Raw genomic sequence first — 21,471 nt, forward strand, 5'->3', positions numbered from 1 at the left:
CCCCCCCCTCGTTTTGGTACATGTTTCATCCCCAACACAAACTGACACAAACACTTTGCAATGGACACGTGTTTCAAATCCTGAGAGCTCAAAACAAGTGGGCCAGGAACGCATACATTTTATGAGGCTTGTTTTAGTTGTAGGCATCGATGTGGGCTATGTTTTTGTGTGTGTTTGTGTGTGTGTGTGTGTGTGTGTGTGTGTGTGTGTGTGTGTTTTTGTCTTTTGCATGTGGAAATGGCATCGCTCTCTTTGGGTTTGTGTGTGGGTGGTTGAGTGCTCGATGCCTCTACAGCCTCCCTCCCTATCTCTCTCTCTCTCTCTCTCTCTCTCTCTCTCTCTCTCTCTCTCTCTCTCGCTCTCTCTCTCTCTCCCCCCCCTCACCCCCTCTCTCCCTTTCCTGGACACACACACACACACACACGCACACACACAATAAGGAGCAGCTGGCCTTGCGCAGCAGTAGCCTAGCGTATTATGGGGTCAGCAGGCTGTTTAAGTGTGAGCTGTGAACTCAGTGTGCTCTTATCACAGCTGAGCCGCTGGCTAGAACATCACCAATGACATTTTTCAGAAGGTTTTTTTTTTTTAGTGTTGTGTTTGGTCAAATAAATCCCACACATATAGCTTTTTGGATTTCATGTTTTTCTTCTGCTCTATTTTGTTTCCCATGTGTGGCCCAGATATTGCTCACATCTTTGCACACAGTTATAGGATAATCAAAGGTGCACTGGTGAACTGGTTCTACAGTACATAGTCATGGAGTAAAGCTATCACTCTATGCACTGTAAGTCAAGACTGTCCAAAGTCCCTGCCGGTATTCACATGTGTTTGTTGTCTATACATATTGGTAAATGGTCTGTTTACGTTGTCATTGAAATGCGTTTTAAATGTTCATTTACGTAGTGTTCTGAGACAGCTTCCCTCTTTTTATCTGTTCTGCAGATGTCAAAACACACAACAGAAATAAACAAAAGATTCACAGTGTATGGAAAGTTGCAGGGACAAGACTGAATCTTATGTTGCCTCTAACTCAAAATAGAAAACCAACCAATTACAGTCACTTGAGGAATGAATGACTAGCATGGCCCCCATTGAACAAATCGGACGAATCAGCCTTCACTTACGCAGAAATGAGATTGAACACACACACACACACACACAATATCACACTAACTGCCAATGTGACACAGTCTAATAAGGTTCTCCTTCATAATAACTTAACACAGTCCTAACTAGGACTTTGCTTTTGTTCAAATCTGAATCATTCATTCTTCGTGGCCACCTTTGTGCTTAACAACCTTCTATGAATCTAAAACAGACATCAGGAATGTTTAGATATTTCATATTCCATGTACTCACTGTCCTCTCAGCTGAGTCGCCTGAGCTACGAAACTCGAAGCAGCGTTTACCTGCGAGTTACTTAGTTTGAAAGTTCAAACTTTTTAAACTGAAGTAGGACAGGACATGAGGGTGTTGTCGTTGGATATTAATATACATCACTTAAATTAACCACTTATGACTTTAGATTCTGATGAGGTTCTTTTATATTAAACCAATAGTCATGTCTGTCTCTTTAATACACCGTTTGTGTTCATAGACTATTAGCTTAGCTTAGCATTAGGCTAAAGTGAGCCTGGCCCTGTCTGCTTGCAGTTGTTTTAGTCATGTAATATGATGTTAAATTCATCCTAAACTGCGTCTGGGAAAGACTGTGAATAAAAGTATTTCCCAAAATAATGCAGTACTCCTAAATATTTAGTTGTGTCTTTTGATTGGCTTCTCATCTTATAATAACCGAAGCAGCCCTCAGTGTTGCTCTAAAAAAACTCTCACATACAACAGCATGCTGCTAGCTAGCATCAGAATAAAGGCTGACTTCTGTTTGGCTAGCAACATTAGAAGGGAGAAATATGGTGACCAGAGTAGCTAAGGTGAAGGAGAAGAAGAAACCTTAAAGGAAGAGTGAGGGCAAAGGTGAAGAGCTAATGAGGGGGGAAAGGGTTAGCAAAGGAAGGATCATACCATTGTGGCTGGAGAAAAGTCGAGTAATGAGGATGTTTTTGTGGACAGAGAGTGAAAAGTAAAAGAATTAAGAAGGAGAGGGAAGGAGAGGAGGGCAACAAGAATAATCCTCTGGATCTTCCCTCAGACAGGGAAGATGGCAACACTTTTCCTGTAGTCATCCAAAGCCCGGGCAGAAAACCTAGGAGCCAAGAAACGCACCCCAACAACATCGACAAAATCATGACTCATCCATAACGATGCTTAGCATTCTGCGCTAACGCTAACAGATCTTTAGCTTGTCGCAGTCAGGTTTACATAAAAAACACACTCAACCTTTCAATCCACTTCTGTTATTTGTCTTCTTTGATGAAACGTCTCTCGCTCTCCCTCCGAGCTTCTCATCTCATGCGCCCTCATTTTCTCCCCCACGCTCTCCTGCCGAGGCACAGTGCTAATCCTCTGTGGTGTCGGGAGGTTTTCTATCTAATATGTGTTTTTGCATGCTGTGTCCATTCTCAGGAGTGGGAACGAGGAGAAGCTAATGGCCCTGCTTACCCCGCTCAACGTCAACTGCCATGCAAGCGACGGACGCAAAGTAAGCACGCACACACACACACACACACACACACACACACACACACACACACACACACACAGTAATACTGTGACAAGCTCATCACCTGTATTTTCTAAATGACTGCCTCTCAGGAAAGAGTTATGATTAGTAAAAAACCAACTAACTGGACTTGAACACGCAGAAATTTTTCACCTGGAGAGTAAAAAAAAAAAAATGTGGATATTGGCATATCTGGCATTTGGTTGTATCAAATAATCCAGACACTCTGTGCCAGGCATTAGCAGCCTGTCTTGGCTGTCAGTTGTTGAAATGAATCGATGGAGACACGGACCCCTCAGTGAGTAACACGCTGAGTTGGAACAGTGCATAGCAACGCATAAACAAATGTCACAACCAAGGACAACCTATTTTCTATTTTCTTTCTTTTTTACCAACAATCTGATTCCAGCAAATGACCTTTTGTGGAAAGCTTTTGAGAAAAAGCCGAAGCTGTATTTTTGATTTGTCTCACATAGTGTTGGCAGGTATTGTAGTTCAGGTGTAATACATTGTTATCAGAGAAGTAGACAGGCATGTCAATGACCATATGTCTAGAAAGTGCAGATGCTTCATAGTAAACACTTCCCAGTGAGTAAAGGGAGTTTGGCTCTAACTTTAAAAGAACTCTGAGAATGCTCTGTACTCCATTTATTCTAGGGCTTTGCCTTCCCCCTGGAAGACTTTATCCCAGGAAATGAGTTAATGGGGAGCTTCCTCAGTCAGCCGGTTAATTTGGCTCAGACTGAGGTTTTTGAAGCTTTGTTCATCCCAGACTCTTAACACACATAATAAAGACAAACAGCTGCTTACCTGGACTCCTCTGTGTGTCTGTGAGGCACAGTGGCAGCAGAGTGGATGCAGGTCAAACTGGCCCTGGAGTATTCTCATACACTCACAGAAGAAGTGAATCAGTTTCTCTTTAACAGAGCGTAAGCATGGAAACAAGTTACAACAAAGAGTACAGTCTGGACCTGCTCTTTTCCAAAGCGATCACAGAGTAAGAACAACACAAGCAAGGATCTAGACGACAAAGGAAGCAATGTCAGGAAGTGCAAATGATCTTTGAGCTGAAAGCACGACATTGACGGCAGTTCTTAAAAGCTTTAACCAGTATAGAAACCATCTTAAAAGTCATCATTATCAAACGAAACCATCCTCATTACCATCATCATCATCATCATCATCATCAAGACTATCGTAATCATCTTCATTTTAAAGCGTGGTAAAGTAACAGGCGGGAGGAGAGAGGCTGAAAGAAGGAGACTACTGGAGAACACTAGAGGAAGGAGGGCTGCAAAATTCCAGGAATTTTCAAAGTTGGAAACTTTCCATGGGAATTAACAGGACTTAACAGGAATTTCTGGGAATTTACAAAATTGAAGGTTGGCCCTTAACAGGGAACTTAAATACAGTTGGGGAAAATGTGTTTTAGCATAATCTTGAATAAAACAGCCAGAAGTACACTTGATGATTAGACTCCACAATTTCCCAGCCTGGGATCAATAAAGTACATCTATCTATCGATCGATCGATCTGTGTTGTGCTATTCCTCAATCACATGCGCAGCACACTGCTTACTGCAGGGCTGTTGAGGCCACGCCCCCTACATACACTGTGCACTCCTCCATCACATGCACCCCTGGACCACACTGTGAGCCCAGGACACAAGAGTATCAAAAGCCCCGTTTCCACACAGCAGTCCGGTACAGTTTGGTTCGATTAAGCCCGATCCCGTTTGTGTTTCCACAGCCATCCGTGCCCTATTTGGTAGGCGACATGTAAGCTCGATGCCGATAGCCGCTACATAATAGCATCATGAGATAGCAGCTAACCGCTAACAGCTAACTTCTAATCGCTAACTAATCAATTCAACAAAGGACAAAAACGCGACACAAACAAAACCACTCGGTGGAAACGGCGGTAAAGCCACACATTTGAGCCTGTGTATTTCTGTTCAAGTAAGGTTTGAGGATATTTCTGGGGTAAAATATAAATTGATGTAAATTTGTTGAAATGTTTTTATTTAATTGTATTGTTTTTCGATGTCTGCTTAGGACACGACAAAACGTTTATATTTATGCATGGATAGGATGCACTTTGATTTAATGTTAATTTCCATAAATTCATATCAATGCCCTTAAATTCCCATGGAAAGTTCTACTACTATCATTTGATCTACTTTCCACCACTTTGAAACTGTATAAGGGAGACAGAAGAGGTTGACAGTTGAGTGCAAAAAGTTGCATCTGTAAATAGTCGTCATGTTGTTCACGCACACACGCAGTGGGGGGGTGGAAGGGCCTGAGCAACTTCAAGTACGGATTGCTGTCACTGAGGCGCCATCTTGTTTTTCAGTCCTCTTAATGCAACGACAAGAAAAGGCTGCCTAATTAAAAGCCACCCGAGTGTGGATTAATTTCCGTGTGTGTGTGTGTGTGTGTGTGTGTGTGTGTGTGTGTGTGTGTGTGTGTGTGTGTGTGTGTGTGTGTGTGTGTGTGTGTGTGTGTGTGTGTGTGTGTGTGTGTGTGTGTGTGTGTGTGTGTGTGTGTGTGTGTGTGTGTGTGTGTGACGAACGAAGCCAAACCCAGTTTACAGTTCCTCTGAGTTCTGGCACTCTTCACCTTTATGTTGTGAACGGAGCGTAAAATCTGTAGCTGTAATTATAAGCCCTAAGTTTCTGCTTACTTTGCTCGATCCAAAAATGAGTTCCCAGTTTAACTGTCAGCTAATGTCACACTTGGGAGTTAGTTCAGGTGCTGATAGATTGCAGAGTGTAGGGTGGGACTTTAGGGCTCGAAGAAATGCTGGACTCACCCCTCAATGAAATGCTAGCCATGCAACTCTAAAAGTACATTGGCCAGAGGAGGATAACGCTACATCTTCACTAAACAGAAATTATTTAGTGATCACAAACGTCGGCTGCTTCGTCCCAGCGGTCCGTCTGGCTTGTGTGATGATTTGTCTCTGTGATAAAAAAAACACACAACTATTCTTTGTTGCTTCTGTGTTGGCTTGTTATTAGTTGAAGCACTCCCTATGCTCCGCCAATACCACTCTTTTCCAACCAGGCAGATCTAAAGACTGCTCGTGCTGAGTCTGAGCTCGAGTGAGATTGAAACGGCACTCTGCATGGCTAATCAGCTGAACAGGATCGGGCCTTTTCCAGAGTTTTTATAGCGTCCTCGTAATGTTGTTTCTCTCTCAGGGACCGAGGAGAAACAACATTAAGATTGTTATGTTATACTTACACACTCCAAAAGTGAAACCATTGTCGCATTAAACAAAGCGCTACCTTTTGTTTCACTCTTTGGTCCAACGTTAAGGGTTTGTTCAGGCAACCTGTCATCGACTGTTGGTCAGGAAACAACGACGGCTTTAAAATCTTATTTGCAAAAGCAAAGCAAACTGTATTTCATGGGTTGCTATGGCAACTGCAGTGACATTCGGTCGCAGAGAGGAGCCTTTTTTTTTTCTTTTTTTTTCGCTCTCTACTGTGGGTAGCTGTCGTGTAAATGCTTTAACAGCCTTGAGGAGGCTCTTTGCTATAATTACGTGTACTTCAGTGTTGTTGATGATGCTCAGCTGCAGCGTGTATCCATCATATCACCAGCGTGCCCATAATTGTGAGAGAACATCCTCTGGTTATAATCGGTGCAGGTGGCCCTGCTGGGGGATGTGATACCCTCCCCCGAGGGAATACCGTGTAATTTGAAAAAGTCTTCAGAGACGCGGGGGGACAAACTCAAGAGATCATTGAGAAGCGTGGAAAATGTAATGGTTCATAAGTAGATGAATGCGACCGTGTCCAGAATCGAAAAGCTGCACTCAGACGTATTCTGGATTGACCCCTCTTGCACATTCTCTGTTGGTAATACTGTTTAATTGCCCAGACTAGAAGCAGCCATGCACAGTAGATGGAATATATTTTCACGCCGATGCAGTCGTCTCCTTGTTATGGTCTTAGGGTAATTTGACGGGCTATTGGGGATTTACATTCCCACTGCTAACAGAAATGATTGAGTGAATTCTCAGTGCGAGCCATGAACATGAAAGTCAGAGAGCCTTTGCTTCTTTTTTATTTTTCCTTTCTGGCTTTTGACCGTCTACACCAAGCAAAGTAAACACAGAACATTGATAAATATTAATTACATAAATACATGCATTATGTGAATCACAATAGAAAATATTTTCTTGGATATAATTCTCAAATATTCTTGATTGAATTAATTCAGTTGAATTCATAACACATCAGAGACACAAAAACATCCACACATTAGACTCTGATTGTGTAAAGAAATACTATTAATACAACTATCTTTTAAGTAGCGATGAAAGTGATCTGATCTAACATCGGCGTCGGGTCTAATATCGACATCATTTTTGTATGGGATGTCCGACTGACAACGCCGATCCACGTCAACGATCATGAAAGGATCGTTGGGCACTTCGAACTTTCTCAACTCGCACAGTGTCGCTTCGAAGACATTCAGACTGACGTTCAGGCAAGATGGAACAGCTTCTGTCATGTGATCTCAAGTACAATTTTTTGTAATTTATATCGGAATCCGAACTGACAGAAAGTGGATCCATGCATCTCGACCTTTCAGTGCATGCAGATCCTGCTCTATGAGAAAATGTGCGACAACATCGTTCAACACTGAGACAAAATAGATTTCTCAGTATTAATCATCTTTGACGTCACAGGGATCACGTATGATGATTAACAGGAAGACAGATTAAAGTATAAGTCATATATATATATATATATATAAAGTCATATATCTTAATACATCATGAGTCATTTCATTATAAACAATGGCAGGAACAGTTTCTCATACTAGTTTAAACCTGCACAGAAATGCTTCCCAGTCAGTTGACACACACACACACACACGCACACGCACTCACGCACGCACACAAGACTGACTGAGACACACACACACACACACACACACCATTAAAAGGACAGTACTAATAATCGTGAAAAAGAAGCAGGCCATGTCGGATCCTTATGATTGATAATAATGATGCATAATGATGCATTTCTTAAAGTAAACAGGAGCTCCATGTCTCTCTCCGTCCCCCCCCCCCGTCCCCCACCACCACCCTTCTTCTTCTTCCTCCTCCTCCTTCTTCTTCTCTGTTTAATTTTAATTAGAAGTGGCACAGGCTCTGCGTCTCCTCTCTTCAACCTCACACTCTCATGCAAACACACATCAGGAGCATTAATGTTGATTGCAGTCGCCTCTTGGGGGAATGAAAAAAAAGCGCGGCTTGTACGCCGCCTATATGCAGATAAAGAGAGAGGGATGAAGGGAAAGGAAACAAGGTGGATGAGAGAGAGACGAAATGACCAAACGTGCCTGGACGAACCCGACTATTTTATAGTTTTGGCCCGTTTTTTCCTTTGTTTTTTTTAGACGAGCCATTCAGGAGGACAAACCTGTTAAAACAGATGTAGACATTTTGTCCAAGTGTCCTCGGATCTTAATGTGAAGAACCTTCCTGTTCCACAATAAGAACGCCCACCTTCACTCAGTCGGGTCCATTAAGACATGGATCCCCGAGTGAGAATCATTCCCTTCGTTTTGCACAGAGCGTACGCAGCGTGCTGCAGCACCATGTCTCTGGAACAAAATGTTCATGGGCCACGTGTGGGTGTGATGTCAGGTTGTCTCGAGACTGTTGAACTTAGAGTGTGTAGTTCCCTTTATGGGTTAAGTGCATTTCTTTCTACTGCTCTAATTCTAGCACTACTAGCAAGAGCCTTGTGTTGTCTTTACACTGAGCTACAGGAAAGACAATAGTTTTTTTTTTAACAGTCTCCAGTGTGTGTAGGTGTGTGTGTGTGTGTGTGTGTGTGTGTGTGTGTGTGTGTGTGTGTGTGTGTGTGTGTGTGTGTGTGTGTGTGTGTGTGTGTGTGTGTGTGTGTGTGTGTGTGTGTGTGTGTGTGTGTGTGTGTGTGTGTGTGCGCACGCAAACACTCGGATGATTGAGGGCCAATCAGAGGAGGGGATATTATTAACACAGCTGAGTGGAGAGTGTTATCAAGCTTGCCTGTAAACCTGCCACTTACTCCTACACACACACATGCAAACGTACACACACAGTCCTGCAGACATTGCTTCCTCAGATAAAAAACAGCCACTAGCCGCTGAACACGCACCCATTTATTTCTACATCTTGCTCGATGTGCTTCGACGTGGCCGACTGTCTGTAGTAATAATGGATATTCTGTTAAAGGGAGGACATATCATGGTTTGGACCCTTTTGAGCCCTGTCCTTTGAGAATATATGCTTGCTTTTGTTTCGGAATATTATGAATTTGGGATCTGAATCTTTCCAGAGAGAGGCATTACACCCACTTGCGTCCTCGCTGGCGCCGACATCAAAGGAGCAGACGGCTGAGGAGCAAGACCGAGATTCAGAATCAGAGAGAGAGAGAAGAAAAAGGACTTTCATTGAAGTCTTGTTTAAATGTTGATTATGGTAGCTTATCCTGCTGAGAGCACCACGCTGACAGGCTGTGTTTATCATCCCTATCTGCTGAAAAACAGGCATCTCCACCAGTCAACTATTCCGGAATAGAATATTGTGTGTATTTTAAACAGTAGGACTTCTTCTTCTGAAAAGAAATGTTTAAAGACGAAGTGCAGTTAGACCTTTTTGAAGCCCCGTTTCCAACAAGCGGTTGGTCTCGGTATGGCACACATTTTGTGGGGTTTCCGCTGACTAAAGTGGAGAAAGATCCCCAAATTATCGACCTGTACGGTCCTACTTTTCTCTACTCTTCTGTTGGGGTGCCAAGAATATCGATCCGACCCTAAAGGGTGGAGCTAAACACTGCGGTCCATTGATTGGTTGAAAGGATCGTCATTTCCCGTGCGAACGCGGCAAACACAACCCCGCCAGTCATTTCCAGTTCCAGTTGTTTTTTTTCTCCGCAAGTAGCCTTCTCTGAAATGGAACTTCATTTAGTGCTTTATCAAAGAGCCACATGACAGTGACGATGTCTTCCATCGTTGGTCTCTGTTCACTTTTTTTCGCGTTTATCTTCTTTGTTGAATTTATTAGCGGGCTACGCTGTGTCGCGCTGCTTTGATGTTACGCTATTACATAGCTGACGCGGCTACCGGCATCCAGCTTACACGCCGCCTACCAAATATGGCACAGTTGGTTGTGGAAACGCAAACAGGATCAAGCTTTACCGAACCAAACTGTACTGATCTATCCCGGACCGTTTGGTGGAAACATAATTAATTAATTAAGAGTAGCTTTAGTGTTTACGACAGAGTCTTATAGGAGACTAAAACAGATCAGAAAATCAGAGCAAATAAATCAAGAAAGATAATCAATCAATCTTTATTTGTAAAATTCCAATCCATAACAAATCTTAGTGTTATCTCAAGAGATTTTACAAACAGGAGTCTTGACCTTACTTAGTTTGTTATATTAACCTTTCTACAAAGAGCCAACATTAATCCACCATGCGCACAACACTAAGCAACATTTAGCAAAGTTACAGAAGCAGACGCATGTTGAACAGCCATCTGCCAAAACTGTGTTGGGCTGAGAGGGAGATGGATGAAGAAAGAGACTGATGGAGACAAACCAAGCAAGAACAACAATGAATAAGACAGATGTATGGCTGTCCTGTCAGTAATAATGGGATGGTTCAGTGTAGTGTTATCAGTAACAGATCAGTCTGGTAACATTAGCAACTATAAGGACAATGAAAGGAGGACTGATATTGGGAACTATTAAGAGTCACGTTAACATTTCTAATTTCAAATGTAACCTCCTGCTTTGATGTAAGCTGGCGGTGTGTGGGCGATGATTGGATCATCTCGTAAAGCTCCTTTTTAAATCTGCAAAGCTTTTCAAAGATCGTTCCTCAACTTGAAACACAAGTGTTCATTTATGCATTGTTTTTTTCTATAGTCCTTAAAGTGGGTGGCTGGGGTTCGAATCTAACCTGTCGCTCCTTTTAGATTCTATTTTGTCCTATTTCAATAAAGGCCAAAAATAAATATTCTAAAAAAAAAAAATTTAAAAAAAAGTTTTACCAATGTTCCCCTAAAATGGTTTATGAAATAGTTTAAAGAATTTAAAAAACGACTACAAAAGGCTTTTAAAAAAAAGACAAGAAGAGAATTAGTTCACAATCCTAGACTTTGTTAGGATAGATACTGTCGGTCACAATGACATAGATAAGAGAAATACCTGTTCATGGAACTACCATTCCATCAGAAATCCACAATGGTATTTCGAAAGCTTGTTAATGGGGTTGAAAGAGCTTTTCATTCTTCCCTTACGAATACAAACTGATGCCTTTGTCATACAAGGTTTGCAACTAAACCAAAGCTGACAGTAGATTCTTCCCAAACGTACTTCCTGTTGCTTTCCAGGAGCGCGCTCCGAAATAACTTTCTGAACTACTGAGTTTTAAACTTTCCACAGCATTCTCAACTCTTTCGGAAAAAAAAACAAACTCAAAGACTGCGTTTGGAGCAGATTGACAGGTGATGGCTGAGATGTTTTAGTGTGTGTGTTTTTCTGTGCGCCTGACTGTGTGAGGATGGAGGGAGAGCAAAAGATGAGAGGACTTGCTTGTAAGTTATTTATCTCCCAAGCTGTTGGCTGAGCAGAGCTGTGTGTGTGTGTGTGTGTGTGTGTGTGTGTGTGTGTGTGTGTGTGTGTGTGTGTGTGTGTGTGTGTGTGTGTGTGTGTGTGTGTGTGTGTGTGTGTGTGTGTGTGTGTGTGTGTGTGTGTGTGTGTGTGTGTGTGTGTGTGTGTGTGTGTGTGTGTCCGTCCGTCCGTCCGTCAGAGGAATAGCACACAGATTTGCTAATATGTTTATCGATCCAGCAATCTGACACTACTCATCTTGTTAGTGCGTCTACCTGCTGATATGCAGCCTGGACTTGAATACTTAGTCAGCTGAACACAGCCAAACACACATTAAAGAGATTCCGCCAACTACTGTATTTTTACATCAAATTATGAAGGTTTTTTTTTTCCTGCATTCCTACAACAAAATCTTTGGAATTGGGTTGACTGAAAAAAATCTCACATTTATTTTACATTCCACTGTACCCGTCTCTTTTCAAACCAACATCAGATTGACTGAGTCTGTAATTGTTTGTATCGTTCTGTGAACAGTGTGGTATCAAATCAATGCACAGATTTAGAAGTTGCTAGAAGGGGGCGGGTCCATCAATTAGATAAATTATAAGTGTGAGGCAGCAGCAAGAGTCTAGCACCGTGTGGAAGGTATACGTGTGCTTTTAGCTCTTTAAAGGGAGACTGGAGATCCACAGTAAAGTACAACAATTAAGATGAATGTGTTTGTAGAATCCACATAGTGTGAATTTATTTTATTGATGGATTGAACAACATCTTTACACCAGTGAATTTTTCTCCACAGAAGACGGTTTATTACCCTGAGGTGCATTTCGTGAGACGGATAGCTTGTCTTCTAAGGAACTGCCTCATTTGCTGATTAATGCTCACACTGATGCTACAGATTACACTGCTGCACCTCTGCTTTCCACAAATACACTTTTCGATTATTATCCTCACATGCTCCTTTGATTTTTATTGCAGAAACGCTCACAGAATTTTTTTATTGTGAGTTCTCTGTTATGAGAAGCATCGTGTGACCGCAATAAAACATGTTTGCTTTTAACTTCAGTTTAGTTACATTCCAAGGTGACTAATGTCGAACTAAAACACAAATAGAAAACACACAGAAAAGAGTCAAAATGGGGCAGCTATTTCTCTAAATGTTTCCGGGAATGCACTGTGATTTAGTTGGCAGAATGTGGCTAACGTTAGCAGCGACGCTACCACCAGCCTCTGAGCCCCGCAGCAGGGCAACATCCAGTTGCCTGAGCTAAATTTGATTTTGTATGAATCTACTTCCTCAGCTAGTGTTAGCTGGCTTCATACATTTGACCAGTAACTGAGGGCCAAAATATGAAAATATGAACAATGTGTTAAACTGACTAGTAATTATTGATCTGGCTAGCGATGGTGATGACGTTCAAGGCCCTGACACACCAAGCAGAAGGCAAAGAATTAGTGCCAACGAAGGCCGCACTAATTGCCTTTTGTCTTGGCCTAAAAGTTGCACTAGAACACACCGCAAAGACTACAGCCGACGGCCACCCACCACATACGTTCTGGGCATGCGTGAGAGGAAATAACTCTCCATGTAGTTATCATTCCGAAAAGAGGAAAACGGACGAGGAAGAATGCAGATAAATAAACCGTTATTAAAATTGGAGAAGACAATTCTCACACCGCTGTTGAGCAGCATTCGTGGTATACAGTAGATACTTGTAATCAAAAATAATGTCTGATTAAAAGTTGAAAATGACATTGGTGAAGGGCCGACGGGTAACGACGGAGCTGCACAGTGCAAGAACTAAGGCGAAGATCGCTCACCGACCGTCCAACTAGGACCGACGGCCGACACCTCCGGGCCTCTAGCGTTAAGTTGAATAAACGCGCACATGCCTTGTTGAATTATGTCACACTACGGGCAGATAGTAATATTTGGCTTTGGAAAGTCCTTGTTAGGACAGTGTTGTATGCAGTGCAGTATGGTTGTTGAAATAAGACAGACTGATACACAGATTGATATGACTAATTGTAAATGATTGGGTCCTGTGGGGCAGAGCAGAGGAACGCCATGGGAGCTTCACGCAGTCACTCATGCAAAAGACGCTCAACAAAGCGGTCCAAATGTTGCAGTTCACCCTTGCGCATAGATCATGTCTCATTGCTATGGCAACTGCTGACAGCTAGCAGTCACCGTTGTCATGGGAACAGCTTGACAGGCTGGGGAAAAGAACAGGAAGACAGAGTCAGAGAGAGAGGGATGTAAGAGAGAGGTTACAGAAAAATGGAAAGCCATAACAAAACAAAGGAAACTAACACAGCAGCAGATTGCACACCCCACATGTTTTGAGTGTTGTGCATGTTCCAAATGTTTGTGTCTGATATTTCTCACAGTCTGACTCTATTCATGCTGTGTTTAAGATGCTTGTATTTTTGTAAAAATGACAAAAATAAGCCAAATTGAAGAAACTTTCTTCTTGGGAGGGAATATTTTTGCAACACTTTGCAGCTTAAATTCAGATGCATACATTTTCTTTGAAGGTAAAAGTTATTCATAAAATTTAAAAAAAAAAAAAGATAAACGCATCCAAGGGAAGTCAGAAAGACAGATTAGTATTTTCCATTTTGGCTGAACATTACCTCTGCATCACTCTATGCTTCCTGCTTTCTTATTTATCTTCCTGTATCCCCCCTTCCATCCCTCGCTTCTCTTCTCCACTCCTGTCTTCCCTCCAACGCCCAGAAAGGCTTTCAGGTGATTAAAATACAACAGTGGTTTTTTTTTCTTCTTCTTTTGCTTTTGTTCACTTTCAGTCTGCCAGTGTAAGTGTTGATTGCCTCTTTGTGAAATACAGTCTGCTCGGTTTTTCACTTTCGGCTAATATATTTCATCAGCTCTCTGAGAAGTGTATGGAAGGGTGTACCAACAGTTGAAGGAACCAAAAGCCAAGAAGCTACCTACAATGGACTCGTTTGTTCGTTTAACTTGTCAAACACACACAATTTATTTGATTTGTGTCTTAAATGTTCGCTGTTTTTGCATATTACACACGTGCAAAACATCTTCTTGAGAAGAAAAACAACCCAACTGAAGAGTTGGAAATCTTGGTAAACATGCTTGCTTCCTCACTTTCCAAGTGTTACATCAAAAGATTGATGTACTTTCATCTGTAAGCTAAAGGCTGTAAGCCTAAAGTGTAGCCAGAGCCAGAAGAAGCTTAGCTTAGCTTAGCAAAGGAGGAGGGGAAGCTAACTTGGCTCCTTCCAAAAGCCTGAGGACTATCTTACCCAACAGGTTATATAATATATCTCATCAGAACAGTTTATAAAATATATATTTATAAAAACAACATGTAACGTGTTGAATAAAGGTGGTTAGCAGAGGCAGGTTAGCGTTTCCTCTCTGCTAACATTATTTATGCTAACTTGAGTCTCCTGGCTCGAGTCTTAATCAGAGACTGTTGACAGACTATGTTTTTGTGCAAGAAGTACAATCCCTTTTTTTTTTCCAAAGGTAAAAATTCTTCAAACAAGAAACACATGATGCCAGAAAAAGAACATATTTCTTTTAGAGAAATGTCTTCTTTCAGGATGAATTTGAAACAAAGTGGAGATTGGCATTCAGTCCTGCCTCCCAATCATTGCATTTTCTTAAGAATCAAAAGCAACACAGCATGTAGTGATGTTTTCTCTTGTTTACTAGGCGCTCTGTGATGCCGAGCAAAATGCTAACATCAAGACACTAATGCTACGTTCCAGTCGAACTGGGAAGTCGGAAATTCTGAGTTTTTAGTAGGAAGTGTCAACTGGACTCTGAAAGTCGGAGTTGCCCGAGCAGGCAAAGTCTTCAACATTTTGACCGTGTCACCTTAGCTTGATAGCATATACAGTATATTGCATACAAAGAACTGCTGATGGGAATGCACTTGGTTTTGGAGGTCTGTTTCAGATGTTCCAACAGGAAGTCACCATCTATAGAGCATGAATACAAGTTCAAAAACATGGATATTACCAAGAGCATGAAAACAGCGTAACTCTCACACCATGTGATTGTAGTTCTTAATGAGCCGACTGAATCTGAAAATACTCTAAGTAATAAAGTATGATTAACAGACACATGTTCTGTCATAAGATGCCATAATGAGCAAAATGAATGTTGAATTATTATAATTATTACTATTATTATTATTATTATTACTATTTTTACTATTATTACTATAGGAATCAAATATGAGAAGAACCAGCCCAGAAATAATTATGTTATTCTTGTTGAATAAATGCTCTACATCTTGTATTTGCCTTGTTCTTCTATGTATGTTATCAGCCTAATCTGACCTTTCTGACACATTCAGCAATTGCAGCAGCAGAAATATCGAGCTTGTGTAAACACTGAAATATTCATCTAAAAAATGGTTCACTCCACTGCTGCATGGTTGGCTGTTATTTTAAAGAAAAATCATTGAAGAAATAAGTTATTTTCCACCGTCTGAAGGGTCACAGTGTGGCCTCGTAAGTACTAACAAAAAAAATCAAACCGTTTCATATATTCAGCGCACTAAAAAGAAAAGGTTGCTGTGAATGAACAGAGATCTTGGATATAAATGGCTGCCGCTCTGGATTACTGACACTTTTGGCTTGTGGTGAGATCTGAGTTACGCCTGAGTTCTGAGCAACATCATAAAGGTTTCAGCCAGAGATGGGGGGTTTTTCTCTGACTTAACTTCACATGAGCTTCTGTGGAAAACCCCCCCAAAAAACAAGACTTTCTGAGTCAGTGATGTTGTTGAGGGGTCGGCACTTGTCTCTCTCCCTCCTTTTCACAGACACAAAAATATTCATGTACCCGCTCCTCTCCCCAGAGCCTGACAGATTGAGGAGGTGGAGCTTAAAGTACCCAGTCTGACCCTGGCAACGACATCATGGTGATGCAACAGAACGTGCACGTGTGTCTGTGCGTGTCTGTGTGTGCAAGTTGGGCCGAACTGACTCACTGGTAATAAAAGGTTTCAAATGCACAGAGGACCTGATTAACCTGCGCATTGAAGTTGTTTTCTGGTAATGTCCGTACACAACAATTTGCAATAACAAGTTCATAGGCTCATGCAGACACACACACACACACACACACACAATCTGTGACACTGAATAGAAAATGAGGAAGATGACTAACTGTGTACCATATCCTGCTCCTTGCAAATTCTGCTGTCACATCCTGTTAATACGAGTAGACCATCTGTCCTCCCCATCTCTGCCTCCGTGCTGCTGCTGCTTCTGCTCCTCCGAGTGAGCTGCTACAGATCACCAAAGATGGTGATCTGTAGCACCATTTTCAAGATCCGGTCAGACGTCTACTACACTAAGCAGGAGTTGGGTTCGTTGCAAAATCTCACCAGTGCAGCTACGTTTTCACTTTTGTCGGACGAAAACCTTTAGTTGCAACTTGCAACCCTAAAGTGCCGTTGTTATGACCGAAGGTAATCTAAATCTTACTCCAAGCAGAGCTCCAGGTCTGTGTCCATGTTTTTGAAACCACGCTGCATTATTTTTCAAAACACTGAAGCCGACATCAAAAAGGAAAATATTTCTTCATATTGCATGGACTAATTAAAGTAACAGAAGATCCACTTTAAAATACAGGTGCTTAGCAAACATTTGTATTATCATTTAAATGTGGTTTTCTTGCCTAGCTTAATTCAGTGCACTGCGTGGAGGTTTGAGTTGGGCTGCGAGATTGCAGATGGTTCCGGTGTTTTTGATTGAAGGCCTGGGTGGAGTGGGCCACCGTGTAGCAGTGGCAACAACAACACTTCACTCTCTCGCCGACATCGTCAGCCTCCTGTCACCCCACAGTCGGGACTCGTCTGAGCTCTTCTTTCAAACTTTGTCGTGATCGTCTGAACAATCGCTTGCGCTGCCGCAATAGAATACGTTGTTCCCTCATGGCCAGGCGGTCAGCGCAGACGCTTCAGCTAGCATTGCAGATCGTAATTCAAGAGCAAAATGAGACAGACTTTGTCACTCAAGGAACTGGAGTATAAACTCTTAAAGCCTTTCGCATTACATTAAAATAAGAGGGAACAAACTCTCCTCCTCCTTTGGGGGAAAACATCACTTGGGGATCAAGTCATTTCATCGCTGAAATCAAGTGGAATGTAAAAGCGGTTGCCACATGAATTGGTAAATGTGCCTTAGAGGGATGTTGTCAGACCTTGTTGTGAACCTTGTTTGAAAAGCTTCATGTTCAAATATCTTCATGAAATGTCATTTGTTATTGGAGTCAACTTTTATATGTGTATGTTGTATATATTCCATGTCCTTTTCTCACTCTAGTCTCTGGTTCAGTCAGTGCTTTAAAATGGCTCCTAAGTCAAGAGTTGGGGGCAGGTTTGCGATTGCTTTTTCCTGTAAAAAATTTCAATTTGACTGAAAAATAGGCCCATTCTGAGAGCTCCAGCCGTCTGGATGTCACTCAGGCTTTGAGTAAGAATGGCCTTTGCTGAAAGCACATGGAGGAAGCCTTGCACGGACAGCTGAAGCCATCTCATCTCAGTCCCATCTCGGAGCTGTCAGAGCTGCAGCTTTCCATCAGTTAAATGGAGGGAGTATAGCCAGGCTTTATCAATTTAGACTGAGTCATTGGAAGAAAAAGCCATTTCTCTATGAGAAGCCATTCCTCAAAAGCTGCGCTCAGTGTGAACCAGAATGCAGACTTCTTTATTGCAGTCTTTGAACACAGAACTGATGGTCTGAGGTGATAATGATAGGCTGTCGGCTGTAAAACGAACATGTGGGCTAACATTTACTTTCCATATTTACCTGTTTCTCACAATGAGTCTGTTTTCCCCCCCGACTCTTCCTCCACTGTATTTTCACTCTTTCTGTGTCTCTTCTTTTTTTTCTGCAGTCTACTCCACTCCACCTGGCAGCGGGATACAACAGAGTGAGGATAGTTCAGCTGTTGCTACAGCATGGAGCAGATGTTCACGCCAAGGACAAGGGGTACGTACAAGAAGATCAATGTAAAAGAAAAAGTTTCAAGGAATACAGGGGTTGGCGGATAAATTAGTTCATTTGGGATTTTTATTTTCTTGAAGTACAAGATCAAAAAGACTTCAGCTGCAGTAATGGAAGCCAGTAGACCGATTAATCAATGACTGCTGGGCTTTCCATTTTCTTTCTTCTAATTTCAAAAAAAGATGCACTTCCTGTAGTGTTGTTAGATTTATTAGGCTTATTCATCCAAATTGTTTTCGGAATACATTTGTGAGGAAAGTGAGGAAAAATGATTCAATTTGATCTCAGGTTTTGGAGTTTCAAGAGTTAGTTTAGATCTGCGAAATTCAAATTGGTTGCTCATAAAGAGGCATCAACATTATTTACATTATTGTCTTTTTCATAACCAGTTAAAAACTCATCACAGGGGCTTTAAAGGTCACATCATTTGAAAAATAGTCTTTACCATGTTTTCTCGAACACTAATATATGTTCCAAGCCTCTCTACGAACTCCCCAAGCTCCACTTTTCAGAGAATGTGAACTCAAACAGGCCTTTTGGAGATTTTTCCCTTTGTGACATCATTGCGACAGTAACCCCTCCCCCAGGTGGGTGACACTGCTACAGCTGGATGTTTGTTCTGCCCTCTGAGTCTGCCTTTCCACAGTAAACATTTGGGCATAGTGCAAGAGAGCCTGAGCCACCCAAACCCTTCCAGAGAGGGGCGTGGTCAAACACAGCTCGTTTACATTTAAAGCTACAGCCACAGAAACAGTCTGTTCTGAGCAGGGCTGAAATGAAGGGATTTATAGACATGATTAAATACAGGATCAGAGTGGATTTAGAACAAGACGCTTCACAGTCATGTTTTCAGGAACTCTGAGACTTATTTAAACATGTTTAAAATGAGTATAATATGCAACCTTTAACACGAGAACATGTGAAGCATCAGCATTTAGTTTTGTATGAATGTAAGCATTCAAAGCCCCACTTTCCCAAGTGAAACCTCACAGAGCTGCAATATAAGATGTGTTCCAAAGGTCATTTTTGAACCAGAGAAATAAGATAAAGAGTTAAAGGTAAAGAGGTTAAGAGTGAGGGGGGTATTATGTTGTTTTTGAGTCGAAACCCTAACATATATTTACTGTGTTTTTCTCTTCCAGTGGTTTGGTGCCTTTACACAATGCCTGCTCCTATGGACACTATGAAGTTACCGAGCTTCTGCTAAAGGTACGCACGCATACGCACACATGCTAACTAAGCAATCACTGACTAAGTGGATTTTACTCCTAATTAATAAAATTAAGAACGTGTAGATCAAAGTAATCAAAGCTTCAAGAACCGTTGAATTCTCCTGAGAACGATACAAATGCAAGACCGCTAAACTGTTCACACATAGATTCACTTTTCTCTGATCCCCTCACCTCTTTCCTCTGACTCTCCAGCACGGAGCGTGTGTTAACGCCATGGATCTTTGGCAGTTCACCCCTCTCCATGAAGCGGCGTCTAAAAACAGAGTGGAGGTCTGTTCTCTGCTGCTGAGCCACGGTGCCGACCCCACCCTGCTCAACTGCCACAGCAAGAGCTCTGTGGACATGGCACCCACTCCGGAGCTGAAGGAGAGACTTACATGTGAGCGTGGGCCTTTATTTACATCAACTGCAGCTGCAGTGTGTACAGCAATGCTAAATGTGTCAAGATGCTGAACAAATGATTTTATTGTTTTGGGAAATTATTTTAGCATTAGTACATTAAGGAGCAGTTATTTTCTCGAGATGCTAATAATGCCTGTAAAACCGAGAAGATGACTAAGTGAAGTGTGTTTGGTGCTCACATTTAGCTGTATTCTTCGTGTTTATTAAAACCACAGGAGGAGATTGCACTTAACCATTTAATTGAATTTGCATGCAGTTTCAATTTCATTTCAATTTCCTGTTTTGGTATTTTAAATCAAAAAACATGAAGAAGAAGAAATGTCAGTGGTCAACTTAATTTATGTTCTAGCCCAGCAGAGCCTGTAGTCAGACTTAAAAGCTTGTTTTCAGACGAAATGATTGTTCTATAAATTGTTCTATTAATACAAAAAAAAAAAAGATCTTGGTAAAGGGACGATGTAAAGCTTCCCCTTTGATTCAATTGGTTCACATGTTGAGCTATGTGCCATATAGAAATCTATCAGAACCCAAGTTTCTACAACACATACAGATCCATTCACTTTCTATACGACTGAAAGCATGCCCCATTTTAAGCTGCAGTCATTTCCTTTTATAATATCATTGCACTTTCACTCCATGAAGTGAGGATGCACTAAATACATTTCTCCTCTTTACTCTTGACTGCTTTGAAATGTTTGTTCATAACATGACTTGGAGTCTTTCACAAAAGGTTTGATCTCAAATTGAACAGTCAGTGCAGGAGAGTCACATTCCTTGGTTCAGCACAGCATCATTTCCTCAACAGCTTCAGCTAAGAAGGACTCCGAGCGGACAAAGTCGTCTTTGTCGGAAAGCTTTTCATTGAGAGGTCATCGTCAAGAACAGCTCTCCTCTGCTTCACTTGCCGTTTCTCTTCCTTTATCTTTTATTTTTCACTATTAATTACTTTATTGTGAACACTGTCTGAAGATGATGAACTCAAATGTCGATGTTTTTTCGGGAATACAAAATGTGATGATTCATCATTTTTTTAAAGATGAGAATATTACATTTGAGTTGTGTTGTCATATTTTAGTATGGTAAGAGAAAGCTAGTTTGGAGATGGAGCACATAGTCGACTAAATGAATGTGCCTCAGTAGATTAGAAGACTACGTACGTACACACACATACACACACACACACACACACACACACACACACACACACTCGCTCGTCCCACTGCTTTTGAACAATATTCATCAGCAGTACGCTAAAGACTCAAATAAGATTATCTGCGTCTCGAAATGCACACGGGATTCTCTTATCACGTCAGTTGATTTGCACGTGTGGAGGCTTGTTGATGACAAAGTGTATCACAACAATAACCCATAAACCATGAGTGCAGGACAGCATCGTCTCCGACAGGTTTAAGAGGAGACGTCACATCTCAGTCAGTGCATTTAGAGGAGGGACATACCGACAGATTCCTCTCTCTGCCTCGTGCGTACGAGAAGGCTATAGCGTGATATCATACTGGGGGGGGGGGGGGGGTGTTTGGAAATGGAGTAATGTGACAAGTGAAAATTCATGTTTGG

At 41.7% G+C, this 21,471-nt stretch overlaps 1 protein-coding gene across 1 annotated transcript in view; it reads left to right on the forward strand.

Moving 5' to 3' along the window:
- Nucleotides 1-21,471, forward strand: part of LOC306837471 (poly [ADP-ribose] polymerase tankyrase-1) — a 79,453-nt gene that overhangs the window by 21,956 nt on the left and 36,026 nt on the right. Inside the window, exons 2-5 of the mRNA XM_079365169.1 lie at nucleotides 2,527-2,602; nucleotides 18,153-18,247; nucleotides 19,405-19,471; nucleotides 19,687-19,873. Coding sequence (XP_079221295.1) covers nucleotides 2,549-2,602; nucleotides 18,153-18,247; nucleotides 19,405-19,471; nucleotides 19,687-19,873 — 403 coding nt within the window. The 5' untranslated portion in view covers nucleotides 2,527-2,548. The remainder of the gene's footprint in view (nucleotides 1-2,526; nucleotides 2,603-18,152; nucleotides 18,248-19,404; nucleotides 19,472-19,686; nucleotides 19,874-21,471) is intronic.

This window comes from Symphodus melops, assembly GCF_947650265.1.
Source record: "Symphodus melops genome assembly, chromosome: 16".
NCBI classification, from domain to species: Eukaryota; Metazoa; Chordata; class Actinopteri; order Labriformes; family Labridae; genus Symphodus; species Symphodus melops.